Genomic DNA, 19966 nt, shown 5'->3' on the forward strand with positions numbered 1-19966 from the left:
GTTTGTACTGGCACTGTATTTATTCTCTGACTTGAATCTACAGCACAGTTTAGAGAACTTGCAGATAGTATTTGTTATTACTATTACACACCTTACTTGCATGGCTCAATTTCAAGTCCATCTGCTATCAAACACTAGTTTTGTGTATATTTGCTCCGACAACACCAGCACAGGCTTCAGGAAGTAATAGGTGATCTTAATTCTGAACACCTGTGCTTTCTTACTGACCTATAAAGTTTATTTTCTATCTCCTCCATAGATTATCTCAAATAGAGTGCACTGTTCCTTGGACAAGAAAATGAGGAGGTTTTTATTTACCTATTTTAGAGTGCTGAAGCACATTTTGTCAGAACTGACCACAAATAATCAATATAGCAATGTTTATCTAGACTGTATCTCTGAAAACGTTTATGTAGAACATCTGATTTTTTCCAGTCAAAAGAATCAATCACTTCTATTTACACAGGTCCAGATAAGAAATACAAAAACAAGATTACAACATTAGACTAAGTTTTAAAAAAGATTACCAAAAAAGGACCCAAAATGCAGCCCTATTAACAGGGGATTCTTTTAGGACAAAACAACTTGACATAACTTTATAATTTAGTTCATCTGTTAAAAAGGAATTCTGTTTTTTCTGCTCTGTCTTTAAACTGTGAGCATGTGACCTTTTAGGTCAATGAAATCAAAACATCAAGAAATGTGTTCTAAAAAAAAAATATTTTTCATTCTTGGTTCTCATAATATTTATTCCAGGTTGCTTTGTGTTACTTTGGACCTCTGGCTGCAAGGAGAGGTGAGCCCTGTTCAACTCTGTGTGTTCTAAAGCAGCAATCTGGGCACATATTAAAGTTGTACGTAAATATGTCAATTTTACAGAAGGACCTAATAACTGGAAGTGAGGCTGGAATGCTCCTGAAAAATCAGGAAAAAAAGGAGTTTGAATAAGCGGTTGGGGATGGAGCAGTAGATCAGTACAAAAATTAGAGGAACATGACTGTATTTTTGGATGAACACCCTGTAGGCTTTCTGCATAAACAAATGAACAGACAGACAGATAGATAGATAGTTTTATCATTAGTATAGTTTAGAAGCATGACTAATTAAAACATGGGGAAGTTTACCTCAAAGCTACTTTTCTCCTGCCTGTGCTTCCCTTGATTTTTCCCAATAGATCACTCCTAGTAACCTCCTATTTGTATTTCCATCTCCTACTTGTATTGCTTATCACAGGAACTCTCTTGGTATTAGGGGGATGCACTGAACATATAAAACAGCTGATCTGGGAGGAAGAAGGGGTTGCAACCTATCATATTCTGATGTATATCTAGTTGCTTTTGAAAATGCCACCTCACACTTACGATGACAGCATTAGCCTCTTTTTCTTTCCCCACTTCTACTATTTGAAGACATTTATAAAAGCTGTACACAAGCTGATATTGTGGGCTTCTGCGATGAAAGCTCTAAATCTGGATTATTACTAATATTAAGTGGATATATCTGCAATACATGCTGTTACACATTTAATAACATAGAACAGTGAGTATTTTCGATGTGCAACAAAAGCTACATACTTTATGAAATGATTAACAGAGGATTAAAATACCAAAATCAAAACAATTGGAGTGAAATCCTACCACAACCATAAAGAACTAGTAAATGAACCTTAAAGTACATGAAATACTTTGAGCTTCAGCACAGGAAAAGAAAACAAAAAATATTCTTCCCTCACAAACATCTTTTTAGATGGTGGCTACCACAGCTATTGCTGATAAAAAGCAGCTGGGCTAGTTGATGTCCTCAGTATAACAGAGCTTAATCCTGCTCCTAGAGCACAGGAGGAAGAACTTACATTTGTACTCACTTCATAATTGTACAAATAGTTGTTGCAGCATTTGGCTCTCTTAAATTCACTCTTAATTTGTCTTTACAGCATAACTCTACTGCAATATAATTACAAATTTATGTCTTAATCCAACTGCACTGAAGCTGCATGTGTCCTAGTGTGATGATGTACAGTCTTTTCACTTTTATTTCCTCTGCTTCCCACCTCCTCATTTCCCATCTTGCTTTTCATTGGCTTTTTTATGCTGTAGGTGTTTTATATATCCCATATGGTGGCCAGTGCAGCCAGTGTATAGACTGGAAAAAAACAGGAGGATGAAGAGGAGATAAAGAAAGAGCAATAGCACCATTTCTCCTTTTTTAGCTATAGTCTTCCACCTCTGCTATCGGTAAATCCCTGCAAGTAAAAATAATGTATTCAATACTTACTGCAAACATAGATTTTGATAGGTTATTAAAATTACTGCTCCCAGGGCTATTCACAGATATGTTGAAAAATGTACATAGTAGAGAAAGAGGAATATTGCCTCTTTTCTTTGTTACCTCCAAGAAAAAAATAAAGAACAAAACAAACTGGAGTCAGAGGTGGGGATAAGGAGATTGTTCTTAAAATTATTTCTGTCCTTCTCTAATATCTCTTTTTTTACTCTGCAAACAGACCAAAACTGCTCTTAGAAATACTAATATTTAGATTATGCACACTTCTGGAGCATCCCTCTGCATTTAGTTGTGCTAAATAAAAAGCTGACTCCTCCTGACAGTATGTGAAACACAGCATGTGGGTATGGATATTTTTTCACTTATTTCATTCTCTCTAGGATGCAGGTAATCTCTCAACCTTAAGAACCATGAAGCACTCTATATATTTTTAAGCAGTATGATGCTTGAACTTACATTTGCTGCAGTGGCATTCCTATTTAAGCCATGATAATACCACTCAAGAGTAGCGTATTTTCTAACAAAGCTAACCCTAGTATAGCCACTGCACAGGATGATGGTTTTTAGGAATGTTCTGCAAATCACCTGGTTTAGAAAACCCCTCGATAAGCCAGTAATAACACCACAACAATACCATTAATTTTCACTCATCAGATTCAAAAGATTACCAGATAATGCTTTCACTGGAATCGTACAAGAAACTGTGAAACAGCACAGCACAATAGTCCAAATTACCATGCAATTGTAAATGCAAATCTACCTAGTTTTTCTGTGACATCCCTCCTTTTCCCACCTTCCAATGACAGCAAGAAATAAGAAATGCTCTTCTTTGTTATGCTTCAGAGAAATTATTAAATTACTGTGAAAGTGAAACAAATACATTTCGGCTATGCACTTGAACTGTTTTTCTAGTTTTAATCTACAATACATTTGTCTAACCAAATAAAGTACTTTGCAATACTAGCATTACATGTACAATCATATTTCCTTCATATTTTTTCATTTTATGATGCTTTAATTGTTCACAAGTAATAACACAGTTGATTAATTTTTATATTTGATGCTGCAATTATGTTTTGAAACCTAATTTGTAAGAATTGAGGCTGTACTTTAATACAAACACCACAGGCTTCTAAATTAAAAAACAAATGATCCCCTGGTCCCTCCTCCCCCACCACACCACCCTCATCTATTCACCATTTAGATAATGCTACCCAGACCAGTGTTTCTGCTGCACAAAAGCACAGACCCAAACCTGCTTTGATTTCCTTGCAGGATTATAAAATACAACCACTGGTCTCAGAACTTCAGTTACAATTTAGCAACAGCATATGCTTTTACAGTTATACAGAAAGTATAACTCTGTTTCTGGAGTGGTTCCTCAGACTGAACACTTCCAGTTATGTTAGTGAAAGCTTGAGTTAAAGATGTTAAGCAACTATATTTGCCCCGATTTTACAGCAAAATAATTTCTGTATAATTTCAAGATTTTGGACATACAAGAAAAAGGAATAAAATGGGCACAGCTATCACTTCTCTCATTCTCCCCATTTAAGTGAACTGGGTTTGCTCCCAAATCTTTGGTTCTGTACCTTAAAAGCATCTTCCCTCAATGAAGCTTCACAGCAACTGTAAATTCTCATTAGGCAACACCAGGCATGAAGGTTAACAACAGGATCTAACATTGCCTTCCCAACTGATGCCAGATGTTACAAGAACTGGTTATTGAAATACAAATTCAAAAACTGCTATATGATCTAACTTTACACTCAGACTATCTAAAGAAATGGGTTTTTTCAAATTAAGCCTAAGTCCAGCAAGGTCATTATTCTGAGGATTCTTTGTGCTGCTCCAAAATCAAGTGCCTTCAGTCCCTTGAAAATGTAGGTGGTAAATAAAAACTGTAGATGTCCTTTAATAGCTGAAACTGAGGGAGCAACAACGCTTGTTCTGAGTGTCTGTGTTGGACATTCATTTAGGCTGGATGAAAATGAAGTCTGTTTTTCCTTTCAAATCCGAAGTCAATGAAGGAGTGATTTTGCACATGCCCCACTGTAGCCCTGCCTCTGAAGAAGCCTGTGCCTGGGTGGCTTTGCAGTCATCCCAACAGATGATGGGTGTGCTCTTCAGGGCTTAGGCAGCTGCCATGTAAGATAATGGAAAACTCTGTAATTTTATTAGAATAATGAATGCTGCATGTGACTAACACTACAGCTTAGAACAGCAGCTCTCCAGATGGTGATGTCCCAATAAAATAATTGATTTTCAATCGCCTAAGTCTATCTCAAACATCTCTGCCTGCATCACCTATAGTAACTATCCTCTTCAACACTGATTGAACCATAAGATTTAATTTACTTCAACTATATCTCCTCTTAGATTTGTTCCAGACATTAAGGAGTTTTGATAGATATAAAAAATAATTTCTACTTCATCACACAGCAAAAATCTCATCCCAAAATTAAAACTCAAAACTGTATCTTATGGTTCATTGTTCTAATTAAAATGTACTTGCCAAGAATATTTTGCAATGATTACTCAAGGCCATCAGTTTAGAGGAGTTCTTGGTTGCCAAGTGCAAGACTGCCACTTTGGAATTAAGTTGATATTGGTGGTCTGACTTGTAAGTCTCAGTTATGTAAATGAAGCAGACACTTCAAGACACTACAGTACATACAGAATAAAATATGCACTCCAGAACCAAGTCTATCTTAAGCACCTACCCATACACATATGTAAGAAAGGCATATTTACAAATAAGCTCTATTAACTAATCAGTGCAAAATTACTTCTCTTGATGTATTTCTTTTGGGGAAATTTGTGGACATGAAGGATAAGCAAGTGATGTAATTAAAGCTTCCTCTATTGCAGAAACACCCAGTGGAGAGCATGATGATTCACAGAGAACAGAAAAAAGAAGGGTACAATGGAATGCACAGATTTAAATTAACAAATTAAAACATTTTCTCAGCTCTGATAAATAAATTGATAATCTTAATCCAAAGAACGTTCTTTTTAGGGTGATGGCCAAAACCAGAATGACATTAAGGTATCATAAAGGTATATAATTTAATTGTATGTCAATGAAACAAAAGGATCTTGCCGTAGGCAAACCTGTTTTCTAAATGTCGCTGTGATTTGGTGACAATGTTTTTCTTATGACAACTTCAGATCTAGTTCAGAAATTGTAGTTGTAGATGCAGTTATGTTGTTCAGTGCTTGCTGTTGAAGCAGGGAAAAGATGTATTGCCAAATAGTATAACTGCACTGTTCTTTCTTTGTGCAGTTCAGTGTTTTAAATCAGCAAAGGCCACACTCTGCCAACGTACATTACAGTAACTGTGTTTTGACTCGAAAAGTTCTATCCAAATTTTCACCATCTAGTGGCTCAGAAACATCATCAGCAAAGTTGTATTATCCCTACACATTTTTATTTCCTCTGTTTTTTTAAATTAATGAAGACTAGCTACACAATGATACAATGCACTCATTTTGCAGTTACAATTTGCTCAACTAGAAAATGCTTTTGTTTTCTTCATCCTCCACATTTTGATTCAAAGTGACCTCATTAAGTACTTTGCTTAACATTTCAGCCCTGTATCTTTTTATCAAGTTAAGTTCAGGCACATCAGTAATACTTTAAGAGAAATGATTGAAGCATTCAGAGTTGATTGTGTATTAGAAACCAAATCTCCTAGGAAAGAGGTAGCTTACCAAACAATGACTACACTTGTAAAGGATCAAAGCTTCCTTGGCACGACTATAGATAAAATTTATGTAGTACCCTTCCTCCATAGGACAACTGCCATCATTCCTCTGCCTCCTGCATTATTCAACACCACACAGTAGGAAAAGACAGGAGTTGAACTAGAAAATACTGAAAATAGTAAGGACAGTTACTGCAATTAATGGCTCTCAAAAACCAGCTTATTCAACATTTGCAAGCCATGATCAAATTCAGCTGGACAGAACTGCTTAATCCCTTGGTTGCAAACAATTGCCTGAGATATTTAAATTACATATGTAGATTTTGCTTTCCTGTCAATCTCTCTTGTAAATTGATGGTTGCAGTGACTGAGAAGGAACACAAGAACTTTTGATACTCCCGTTCTATAACCAGATACAAGGTTTCTTCCATATTCACTTTGCAGTGCAATTATATTTTCTTTGCACAATTGTTACTTATAATTGATTTTACAAAATAATTCCTATTTTTGGAGTGGCTGGACACAGCGAATAAAGTAGACACAACAGAGTCTGGTTTATTGTTCTGTTTTTCCTCAGAGCAAAAAGAAAGAAGTTACCAATTTGAGTGGCCTAGACAAGAGCCAATGTCAGGTAGGAGTTTCAACTAGTTAGAAGAAATTAAAAGAAGCATAAATATTGTATTTTTACTATTTTTAGAAAAGTTTTCTATTTCAAAGGAGACATGAGTACAGCAAAGTCACTTATTTTCCCATTATGTGCAAAATACAATACAGGATGTAAAAGGAGACCATGTGACAGACAACACAGAAAATAGAAATTTTCAGTTCCCCTTGAAGTCACTAAATAGAGCTTAAATAGACTAACTAGCAAAATAGATAAAAGAATGTAAAAGGAGACCATTGACAGCATAAACACATTACTTATGTCTACTCCATTTCAAAGTATCTGCTTTAAAGAAATGGATATAAATGCAACCTTTCCTACCTGTTATCACTAAAATGTAGTGGTGGAGAGTATACTGCAATCCAGCTGATGTCTCAGGCTTTTCAGCTGATCTGGAACTACAGCTTTCAAAGTATGGTCATTCCAGAGCAACATTGGACATCCCTATTCTCTCTGCATTCTCTCACCCCAAGAGTGACACCATTGTCCCAATCATCCAGAAACTGAAACAGTACAACCATCTTTTATCCACTTTTCCAAACAAGTGTGAAAAGCATTCCTGGTTCACACTGCTGCAAGATGCCTTTTTGAAAGGACTGTCAGAGCAGACACGACTCGTGATGTGGACACCACCACCTGACAGCCTGGCTGCTTTAGACACCACACTTCACCTCACTGAGGGGCTGTAAGGACTTGAAGGGTGTTTGAGACAGGCCAGTGTGATTTTAAGACCACAGAAGGACTTTGCCATGAGATAAGCACAGGATGGAGTCGTAGACTGGCCTGGTTCCAGGCCTGGCACATCCTAGGTAACTCATCCAGGCAAGGGTTCCCACTTCAGCAAACTGGAGCAGCCAACTGCTTGTACACATATTGCTGGTATCACCTCAACCCCTTGTTTACACCTTAATTCAGGCAGAGGCATCTCTCATTTATAGAATCATAACAGAAGAATCAAAAATTACTGAGGTAAAATAACACCACTGTTGCTTCAAGGAAAAAAAATCTGGGATTAATAATAATAATAAAAAAAAAAAAAAAAAAAAAAAAAAAAAAGGGAAAATATGAAAAGAAAATCCACAACTGAATAAGTGAAGAATAATACATAATCAGCTTGGTTTGAACTTCTTTTGAAAGGAATTAGGCAAGGCTGAAACAGTCAAAATGGATTATCAGTCTTCTGACATAACAATTATACATCTACAACTTCAAACTCCGAGAGAGGAAAAAAGCTCATCAATTTTGGAATATGCTTACTGCACTAATAAATTTAGTCCATATAAGCACCAAAAATCTTCCTAGATTCCAATCTGCATTGGTACCAAAGTCCTGGGTTAGCATCTGCACTAGACAGTGCTGTACAGAACGGCATTAGAGCTGTAACTCTCCCCCTTTGCACCCTGTTTCCATCAGCAAGCACCCAGGTAGTCACTGTGATCTCAAGAAGCTTTCTCATGTATTTGAACTCCCACTTAAGAATCTTGCTCAGATAAGTACAGTTGCAAGGTACAGGTGAAACAGCTTTAGCACAGACAGAATACTGAAAAGACTCATTCCACAGGTTTATTCAGGCATTTATCAGAAAAGAATCCAACTTGATCTTAAGAGTCTGAAGAACTGGCAAATGATCTGTGACATTTAGAAGCATAAAAACAAATCACAGAATACGTTTGATTTGGAAGGAACCTTTAATAGCCTTCTTATCCAATCCTTCTGCAATAAGCAGGAACACGTTCAACAATGTGGTTGCTCGGAGTCCCACCCAACATCCCTTGACTGTTTCCAGGGATGGGGAATCTACAACTTCTCCGAGCAACATGTTCCAGTGTTTCACCACCCTGACTATAAAAGTCTTCTTCCTTAGATCCAGTCTGAATTTACCTTCTTTCAGATTAAAGACACTACCAATCATCTATTATTTTTCATCATTTCATCTGTAAATCTCTCCTAACACTCAGGAAAATATTTCTGACGTGAAAAAGAGTCGTCAAATTACTATGTCTGCTTCATGACACAACAAGATTTGTAGCTCTAAGAACACTTTAAGAGCAAATAATACCTTTAAGTAAAACTCAAAATCAGAAATATGACAGCAGCTGAAGTACTAATGCACACACCACTTTTAAATTAGCCAGCTCGGAGGGCTGCATGTTGCCATCACTATTCTGAACTGCAGGGCAGTCACATCCAAAGAAACACATCAAATGAAATACACAAGCATCAGCTTAACTTCAAATCTGATTAAAAAATGGTGCACCTGAATGTCATTATATTTTCTTCATGTACTAGTATCACAGGAATGGTTTTGTGTGTTTACCTATGAACATCATACAGCAGCAGAACATTGTCTGCTCCAGGACTTGAGTGTCTTTAGACACTTCTTTTTCTACTCTGTCCCTTGTAGGATGATCTTTCAGCCAAGAGCTTGCCCAGCGAAGCTGAAGCTAACTTCATTTAAAGCATAACATTCCAGTTCCCTGGGCCATGCTTCCATTCCCATGCAGCCCGACAAGAACTTGAAATAGAAGTGAGGATTCCTCATGCCATTGCTCTGTGCCAGCAGCTGATTTATTTATATTCAAATTCAGATAGGAAGGATAAAATTAGGACTCTGTAAGCAGAACTGACTGTTCAAAATACTCCAATTGTTTTTGCATCTGAGCACCTTTTAGAACAACTGACTGATGTATCACTATGGCAACATAAAGAGGCCTCAATAACTTGAACTATTAAACAGCAAAAGGTTTTTGAGTCTCATATTTCTACAAAATAAAGACAATCTAATGCAACATCTTAGACAAAGTGAAGGGCTGAGAAGACAAAATAAGGCAGAGCTCACATTTCCTGTTTTTCACCCTAACCTCACACTGACCATATATTTCTCTGCCTCAATGCCTGTTGTGGAGTGGAAAGACAAGAACCACAAAGGCATGTTCTTCCTTTTGCCAAACCCTTTCCTGGTGAATAATTGAGCTGGGGGTTTTGCCCAGTGCACAAGACACAAGTCAGCAATTACCTGGGTATCACTATGAAAGTTCTCCCTGATGAAATGGTTTGAGCTTCCAAGAAAAAATACGGGAGGGGGGGCCCTTTACTCCTGCAATTCTGATAAGATCTAATCATAGACACTTAAAGTCTTGTTAAGATCTGCTGCTACCACTTCTGGCACCATTTACTGCTTACAAAAAAATTACATTAAGCAAATATATTATTTAAAGCCACTAAAGAGTTTCTTTCTAAAACAAAATAACATCATTAATCAAATATTATACAAGTAGCATGAAAAGGGTTTTTTTTCTGCCAAGTCTTCACAGCTTCTTGTGTCCTGAATGTCTTGCATGTAATTTTACTGTAGCACACAAGAAAATTATTTTTAGCTATTTGTAAGTGTTTAACATTTTATTATCTTTAATATATATTTTATCTGGTCTGGATTACATACTTTCTTATGTAGCTTTAGAAAGCTTTGGTTATTCTAAACATACTCTGTCCCTGTAGGGACTGGAGACAGAAACCTCTCCCTACAGGACCTGGCTATTGCTCAGGCCTCTGTGATATGCACAATATTTGGACATGCAAGTCAAAACCATACAGGCACACAAAGATAAGTATAAAAATCCAAGCATCAATGTTGTTTTCCACATGAATTGAATATCAATAACTACAATCCACACATGCAGACCACCTCATAGATGGAGTCTGCATTCCACTCAATGGAATTCAACAAATGCCAAGGGCATGTTTGCATTGGAGACTGATGACACTGGGAGGAATTAGGATCTGTTTTGCTTCCATTAACTGGGTACGAAGAAAACTATCTACATGTAGAAAGCACAGGGTGAAATGCAAGATCAGTATGCTGATGTTTCATTCATAATGCTGGAGATTTTCTTGAAGCTGCATGCTTTCACCTCCCTGCAATTACTTTAAGGTTTCCACAAAATTTACCAAATTCCAGTTGCAAACTTTTTCAAGCAAGATGGTCCTGTTTAATTTTAAATATATTTGTCAGAAATGTTGGCTTAAAGACACTTACACACTGATACAGTTTCATATAGAGAAGCTCAAATACATTCAATCTGTTTAAGCACAATCTTGTTTCTTGTTGAAAGAATTCCAGAGCCATGGGTCGTATTTTTAAACATGAGGATTGGAAGAGTAGCAGAAGTTAGAGTATGCTCCTGAGACCTCTGAGTGCTTAGGAAAAGTTATGTCTGTGCTCTTAGAAGATAACACTAATCAGGCTGGAAAAAAAAAAAAAAAAACCCAAAAATATCAAAATCTGGGAGGTGGCTTCATTCAGCACATGCTGAACAGATATCAGAGCTTCCTACTTGGAATTCATAAGAGATTATTAAATGCTGAATTTCATCATAGTAGATGAAAAAGCCAATCAACAGTGCAGGTTTCCCTTTTAGTGAAGACAAGACAAAATATTCTGTGCTGCTTTGAACTAACCAGAAATATTATTCTGGATTTCAGCACAGTATTTTACAGCTCATTGCCTTTCCAATCTCCTGGTATTCAGAGAGCCACACAACAGAAGCACTACAACAATTAGATGCTCACAGCATTTCAAACATAAGGTCATTGCAGTAATACCTAGACAATAGGTAAATTTTAAATAAAATTTAAATTTTACTGCATTAAATTTTAAGTACAGGTAATCTAGGTGAAATGGATTTATCACCACACTGAAAAAGATACCATAGCCAGATACAGACCTAAGTCATAGATCTGTAGCAAGATCACAACCCATCTAATCTATTCTAATCCACCAGTGGTGTTTTGGATGTTTCAGGGATTTTGGGGATGTGAGGGGATGTTTCAATTTTCTTACAGTTAACAGGCCTGCAAGCCAGGACTCCACAGCCAATTTTAAAGCTAAAAGTGTACATATCAATAGAAGCATAAATGGGAAGTACAGGAATGATGTTATCCATTGTCATGCTTATTAATACCCCTCACAATTTAAAAGGCAAACCTCAAGTTTGTGTTCTGATAAAGCCTTACAATTGTGTCTTCTTTCTTTTCATGAAAACAAAATTACTTTTATTCTCCAAGGACTCAATCATTAAGAAATAAACATCCTGCCTGGTATTTCAAGGCAAATGTTACTGCTCACTCCATGTTTATGATTTTCATCTAATGCAAGATATCAAAATACATTGTAACTAAGTAGACAGAATTTCCCTGGAAGAATACACTACCACACTTTTGAAGATGCCATAATATCTTGTATCACAGAGGTAAAATGGTTACTGGAAAAAAATTAAATACATCAGATGAGCTGAGCATTTATGAATCACCTTCTTTATAAAATACTTGCAAGAATGAAAGGACTATTTAAACAAAAATAATCACTTTATCAAACCTGTTGAAAAGTCCATTTCTTGGCATATGAAGGCCCATTCCCTCTATATATATCATTACTAAAAGTCTTGGGAAAAAATGTAGGCTAATGAACAAAAGCAGCACCTTAGCCTCAGGCCAGTTTCTACTTTTGGAAACACCTATGAAAGCCCTGATGAAAGAGAAGGGAAGGTGCATATACATATTCATGAGAAGGAATCTGGCCTGGTGTTTAAATTGCACTTGTAAAAGATCATGTTATTTGAAAAACTCACTGTTTGGACACCTCAGGTATTATCATCTGTTCTTTTTTCCTCGTATCCACTGCCGTCTCTACAGGGGTAAGTACTACAGCAGCACATGACACTATTGACTGGTATGAGTCTTCCCGGCACACTGCAAAGATAAAAAGTATCAGTGTTAAACAGTGAACTCAGTTCGTACTTGACAGGGGGAAAAAAAAATCGATTCATACTTGATAAACACAAATGCAAATAACTAATTCGGCTTCACTGTGGTGACACTGAACAAAGTGTGACAGCTTCTTTTCTTACATTTGGTACTTTGATGTGTTATATATAAGCAAGAAGAAATGTGGTGGCCTATATTTAAACAGAAAGACACACAGTATTTTGTAACATACAGAACTACTTCACAGAGTGACACAGGCCCACAAATCCAGTAACACGGCCTGTAAAACCAGAATGACTGTGGCAAATTCTCAGCAATTCAAAACCAGAAAGAACACATTTCACAAGTACATACATTTAGGCAAGACTAGTACAGCTGCAAAGGTTGAACTGTGACATTTATTTATTATTATTATTATTATTATTATTATTATTATTATTATTATTCTGTTTTCCACAATCCTGTGGCTCCTTACTGCCCATGGACAACATACCTTTGGCATAGCCTATCCCCTTATAAAAGATGTGAAACTGGAGTAAAACTTGACCCACATTGACCTGACCACATCAAGAACAGCCGATTGTGCCATTTTACCCCGAGGGCATGAATTACCTTCAGCCTGAACTCAGCACACACCAACAGGACACGCCGGTGCTCCACAAACACCCTGAAATACTAACAGGAACAGGTCAGGGCTGGATATTTTTGCAAAGGTCTTCCTTTGCCTTCTAAGCAGTTTTGAGCCATTAAGCACAAATGGCCAGAGCACAGGCAACTCTCAGGAAGGAAACCTTTCAGGGAGTGCTTGTAATTGTGTTTATCTGATGTCGTCTAGCATTATTTATGTTTGTATCTTAAATATTAATGTGCACACTGTGCTTAGTGACTAAGCCGCCTAAGATGCCCAGTATTGAAGACTTACCTACCTTTTTTCTTTGGAACCAGCATTACTCAATACTTTGTCACTATCATAGACACACATCTCCAAAACACATTCATACACAAAGAGAACTTGCTATATTGACTGCAGGCATGCAAGTAGGATTTATGTTATAGCTTGATGAACAACAGATTAAGATGAAACTAATGCAAAAGACACTGAACTATAGAAATAACATAAGAAAAAATGGATTTTTAGGTGATTTTACATCCTACTGTATTATGTACGACCAGTAGACCATCTACTAGCACAATTCTGCTTCAAAATAATTTACAAAACAGTATTTTCTCATTACAACCAGCAACTGAGCATGTGCAAATAAGAACATTTATGGCTTTTTGTCTCTTTATTTACAGTCAAAGAATTGCAAAAAAATAGGCTTGTCATAGTGCACCACTGATATTCAGTACCTGAATTTTAACCAGAAACACTGATAAAAGAGGGAGCATAAAGGATTAAGCAAATACATATTTTTCTTCAGAAGACCTGTCGTACCACTAGCATATCAAGTTATTACTTTAGAACTCGTAAAAGGTCTGATGACAAGCATCACAGGGGAGGGTTTGCCCTAGATCAGGCACTGTCCGTCAGAGCAGTTACAAAGAAGGATAAAAGAGAGAATCATGAGTAACAAAGAACACACTGCAAGTCTCCAACTCTTTACAGAAATCTCATGAATGAATAAAACTGTAAAATTGCTTTTGTTGAATAATTAATGCTATACAGGAGTTGTATAATCCCCTAATTTACAGCTGAAGACAAACTCAGTGGTCATCCAGTGACTGGAGCTCATGGATTGTACTGTGCTCCCATTCTAGACAGCAACTCTTTGGTCTCGCTTTTGAAAATCATTGCAATTCCCTCTTTTAATCTCAACTCTCTGTGCACAGTGATAAATCATTATGGGACAGTATAATTACCTAAAATGTCATGAAATAGTGATGGCACAGCAGCAAGTAATTTTCACCAACTGGAGTGTACACTCTTACTCTCTGTTCATAACTTGCATTAAAGTAATGGGAACGTGCTTAAATGGACTCTCGACTTTCACACCGATGAGGATAGGCACTGTTTTACTTAAGACTGTTTGCATTTTACATTCCAAATTCCACTCTGAAGTGTAGCTTCATTTCTACAACTTCATTTTTTAATCTACAAGTGGCTTACATTACCTGAAAAAAGATCATTTGTTATGTCTACATGCTGTACTCTTCATGAATTGAAATCTGTTTGATCTTCAAAATATCACAAACATCAGTAAAACAATTACTCTAAGAAAACACTTCTTTTAATCATAAAACCCCTCATGCATCAGACTTGCTCCTTTAACACCCCACAGAAACTTAAAAATTTAGCTTTCCCACATGAATTGGTCAGGAAAGCTAAATTTTCAGTCATCTAAGTTAATGTTTAGCAAAGCCATCAATATAATCATCTGTCTCAGCCTGATACATTATTCCTGATGCATACATGCAGAATGATGGAAAAAACCTGTACAAATTATCAACATCAAGGGGAACAATCAGCCGATTTTATACTACGTGTAGCAGTTTCTTCAAGAAACTAACTTTTAGTACCTCGGAATGTGTTCTACACTGAATACCTTCAGAAAACAAAACAAAACAAAACAAAGTAATTTGCATGCAAGTGAGATGGTATTTTTCAGTCCTTTATTCACAATTCAACCATTACACGAACAAGTTAATAGTTGTAGTGAAATAACACAACTGGAGGAACATCTCTGCATTATCATTAAAGAAATATTTTTCTTGGTGAAACAAAAGACACTACCTACAAATTACAGGTCACATAAATGAGAACTCTACAGAAAGGGAAAACAAACAGTCTTAACTTCATAGACTACTATTATAAAAGATCTGTACTGCTTCTGAAGCTGCACGGTTTCTCCCCATATCCTTTGGTTTAATGATGCATGCAGCTTGTTTTCTTCCATAGCCAAGTGTTTTAAAAGTACTCCATATATTTACCACTAGGAGGGCTGGCTTGGATTTACCCTAGCTGGTTTAGGCAGTCCCAGAACATCATTCACTATCAAAACTCCAGATCTTTACATCTGGAGAAGAAAAACATTCTTCTTTTTCTTTGCTGTTTCTTTCAAGAACAATGAGAATGACTAATTAAATATTTTTCTTCTACTTTGAACCAACCAGTGAGAAATTTTTAATTCCCTAAATAGTAGGACAGTAGGAAGCCTTCAACAGCTACTGAATAGAATGTGTTTCTCCAGAGAGTAAAAAGATTTTTAAGCTCTAGGGATGTCATTTACATCATCTATTTCAAACACTTAATTGTACACACTTTCCCTCCCCCTTTTTTTAAATGAGGAGAAAGAAAATCTGGTTATCACTGCTTGCTATCAAAAAAGTCTCCCATGACACAAGATGCAGGATGAAATTAGCAACAAGTACTACCTGCTTAGTGAAAACAGAAGGGAAATGTTCATATGCAGTGTGCAATGAAACATAAGGGAATTAAGACACAGGGACATGAAAACAGTGAAGTATTTCTGGATTTCAGAAAGCTGGGCACTTATCCTGACAATCCAAAGTATTTACATTTATGCCTATGAAGTTTAAAATTATCAGCTTTCATCGTTCAAGAGACAGATCAAATCTGGAAACGGAAGCTGTTTTATACCAAAAATCCTTAAGCTTTGGTAAAAAAACAGGCAAGCAGCCAGGAGCATGGAAGGCACTAAATGCTTTACCCTGAAAAATCAATCAGCTGCCACTGTAGGAAACAGGTGACTAGAGCTGAGGGAGCAACATCTGGATCCCAAGAATCCAATCCCATATCCCTTTTACTACCAAAGGCCAGATGTTATGGTAACTCCGGAACACCAATTCTCATTGCAGGCACTGAGAACATTTTGGCACATGGTTTCCTAAATACCTCTCTGCCATGAAAAGGCTCAGGAAATGAGTCACCCTCTGAGGTGCTCTAAGCAAAGGACAAGAAAGAGCTGCAAAATATGTCACCCCTACACAGGTTCTTTGGACAAGGGAAACCTAGGACAAACAACTGTTACACTTCAAACAGAGCTTTTGCTAAAACAAACTAAATCCAAACCACAAACACATAAACCAACCAAAAAAGGATGAGTGGATACACTGTAAATTCCTTTAGTATATTAGAACAAGCAAAGAGCTGAGGAAAGAAGAAGAACATTTACAGCATGTAACTCAAGTTATTTTGCCAGGAAGATGCTGACATTAGAAACAGCATATAAGAGAGGATCTTGAAATCCAGTCTATTAATTCTGGTATGTCCAGGAAGAACCGTGACTAACCACCATGTCAATCAATTCCTGACTGCACAGATACAGCCTCTGACAGTCCTGGGCCATTCCAGAGGGCTCAGAAGAAAACCAGCATTCTGACTTGTCTCTCCATCAACCCCAAACATCATCTGCATGAAACACTTCAGCAAAACCAAGTGTATGAATTCAGCTCCATACCTTCTTTCTCAGCCCCAGAAACACAATAAAGTCTTTTACTAGTTTGTTATTAAACTCTAAAGCCCAAGGAGGCTTTCAGTCTCTTTAAAGCAACAGAAAAGGTCAAGGTACTTTATGTGAAAGCTATTTTTGCCCATCTACTCATATTAAAAAAAAGCTCAATATTAAAAAATAATAATAAAAAGGCCTAATTTTCCTGCTGCTTGATCCTAGATTTGATGATGGTCTTTGGAGAAAAAAGGAAACTAAATGGATCTCTATATTTTTATTAGTCCAACAGTTATTCTAGGGCCTCTTGTTCCTTAGAAACAGCTACATTTCACAATATTGGCCGAGTGAATACTTAAGAGAACGAGTCTATATGCTCACAGTTCCCAATGGGTTTGCTGTAATAATTTTGCAATAAAACCACAGGCCTGGTTCTTAAACACAACACAGTCACAATCAGAAATTTTGTAATAGCAACAATTACAGGCCCATTATGGGCAAATGAATTACTTTCTATCAGGTTCTTATGTTTCATTGCTGTTTTATACACAGGCTGCACATACATATCTGCTTTGTGCTATCCACACTGGCACACAAACATGAGGGGTACAAAATGCAGCATTAAGCAGGACCCAGGGAATTCTGCTCACACGGCAGCAGTTGTGCAGTGATTATCTGCACCCTGCTTTGGTATCCTGTTTGTTGTCACGAGCCACTGTGACACAACAGTAAGAGCCACAAGTGAAATTTGGGTCTTGTGACTCGTACTCCATGCATAAGAAATTCAACTATAGTTTTTCCACGTTCATGCATAATGGAATGCTGAATGAAAGGGCACGGCCTGATCACCTAAGGACTGACGAAATGGACATGGTGAGTAATGGAAACCCCAATTCCTAAAACAATCACATAGGTAATGACAAAACTGATGAGCCACTTCTTGCATATTTTCTGTTAACTACACCGTGTTGAGAGAACAACTGCAGTTTGGTTTCTCCTGAGGCAGAAAAATGCCACAGGGTCATTAACTCCTGGTCAGTCTTCTCAAGCAGCCACCCCCAGCTTACAGTTACTTGCAGACTTTCTGCTACAACATGGTTGTGCCTGTATTTACTAATCCCTCATGAATTTTATGAATTTGTTCAGCTACTTATGTTCTTGTGTGAACCTGTAGCAACCACAATGTCCTGTAGAATTCCAAAGCTGATTAAAGGTTATGTGAAGAAGTATTTCTATTAGTCCACTTTAAACTTGCCCCCTGCTTGTTTCATCTGACTCCCCCAGCTTTAGTCTTGGAGAAGACAATGCACAATCCCCCCTTCAGCTTCCACTCTGGATTTTACAGACTTCTTTTCAATACTTAGCCAGCCATTTCCTTTACAGGCTGCATTATCTGCATTTGTTCCTGTTTAAAGCCTGTTCCATAGCTCTGGTCATCCTGCTGAACTCCCCACAACCAACTATTCCTTGTTGTAGCTCCTGCAATGATGGATCACTGTAGCAAGGCCAGGAAATGTAACTGCATTTACAGAAAATTAAGTGGGTTAGTTTTTCAGCTGTAACTACTGTACACCTAAAACATTCTAAGTACATCTATTTGTGCTTGAGGCTGCTTCTGAGATACTTATTCACAGTGAACTACTTAAAGCAAATATTGTTCCAAGAAGCCTACGTAGGAATTGAAAATCAACCTTTAAAAATAAAGGCATATTCTGTATCCAGTAGGTAGATAGCACTTTTCAATGTCAAAAACCATTGGTTTAGTGTTAATAATACAACTTCTAAAATGATGACTAACTTTTATTAGCTTTTGGCAACACTATCAGTCAGGATGATGTCAAAGGCTTGTATTTTTAGCCCTCTAGTCTGTGACTTGTTTTGTGACATAAGCATGAATAAGAACTGTGTGAGGCACTGGTGATAATGAGAGACTAATGATCTGAATCCCACCAATACTATCTAATTCTGCCAAATTCCAGGAAGTCTCATAACTGAACAGTATGAATATCTAGTAGAATAAAAAGTGGAGGCTTAGTCACTTGGTCTAGGATGCATGGTGCTGATCACCATGTGGGCCAAACAAGTTTATTTCCAAATAATCCATTTATTCCCAAAGAGGCTTTGAAGACAACTGGTTCAATTCATTAAATTAATTTACCATAGCATACAGCTGCAGGTTGGTTCATGGGGGAAATGAGGCTCACCCAGACCTCCCCTTCTGGTGGCCTCTGCCACTCTTGGCAAGGTTGCCTCACTGGGTAATAAGAAAGAAAAACACCACAGGTCCTGGGTGATAGAAGGAAACAGAACAGCCCCAAACTCCAGTTTTCCAGTAAGAATGGAAAAGGTAGTACTGGAAGTACCAGTTTCAGGTGCAAACATAAAGCCACGCCGTGGTAATAGTCACAAGGTGCCAGAAACCTTTGTCTCTCTTCCAACAGGACACGGAGGAAATCCCAACAGGGATGCCACCAGCTGCAAGAGCCATCTGCCTCGAAGTTCCTTTTTCAGCCAAGAGAAGAATAATAGTTTTAGTTCTGCTTTTGATCACATTTGGGTTTCTATTTATGTTATGTGATGCCTTCAAAAAAAGGAGAGAAAAAGGAGTGACTGTGACACCGGCATCTTAAAAGAAGGAATATAAAAAGGCCTGCAGGGCATTTCTGTAGGCATAATACAATCCCCTGAAGGAATGACTACTCTAACAACAATATCCTCAACTGTCACTCACTGCAAGTAAAACTGTCAAAACTCAATAGCAAGTGTTTTCAGGAGCACAGTCTCCTGGCTTCAACTATTATTCTTGGCCTAGCTGAAATAAAGACTGACAGGCAAGCAAGATTAATTTATTGTGGTTTGTATTGAATGGCTGTTGTCACAAGAAATTTACTTAAGCAATTAATACACAGATAAAACTCCAAGAGTACAGTTTCCTAAGAGAAATTATTAAATAAAATCACAACATGAGGTTTCCTTGCATATTATAAAAGTTCACCAGGAAAATTACATGAGGGATTTTTGTTTTGCAGGTGTATGAGGCTATTGGGCTTTCTGTTATAGCCATGCTGGCAGTCACTAGCAGGAGCACCAGGTACAGCTGCCAGTAGAGCAGTACATCTTTTCAGCTGCAGAATGACAGCCTT

The 19966-nt window shown here is 37.3% G+C and overlaps 1 protein-coding gene across 5 annotated transcripts in view; it reads right to left on the reverse strand.

Moving 5' to 3' along the window:
* CCSER1 (coiled-coil serine rich protein 1) overlaps positions 1 to 19966 on the reverse strand; it is a 616060-nt gene that overhangs the window by 447349 nt on the left and 148745 nt on the right. For all 5 annotated transcript variants that reach the window (XM_063422971.1, XM_063422969.1, XM_063422968.1 and 2 more), the window contains one exon: positions 12282 to 12402. In XM_063422971.1, coding sequence (XP_063279041.1) covers positions 12282 to 12402 — 121 coding nt within the window. The remainder of the gene's footprint in view (positions 1 to 12281; positions 12403 to 19966) is intronic.

Source organism: Prinia subflava, chromosome Z (assembly GCF_021018805.1).
Source record: "Prinia subflava isolate CZ2003 ecotype Zambia chromosome Z, Cam_Psub_1.2, whole genome shotgun sequence".
Classification (NCBI taxonomy): Eukaryota; Metazoa; Chordata; class Aves; order Passeriformes; family Cisticolidae; genus Prinia; species Prinia subflava.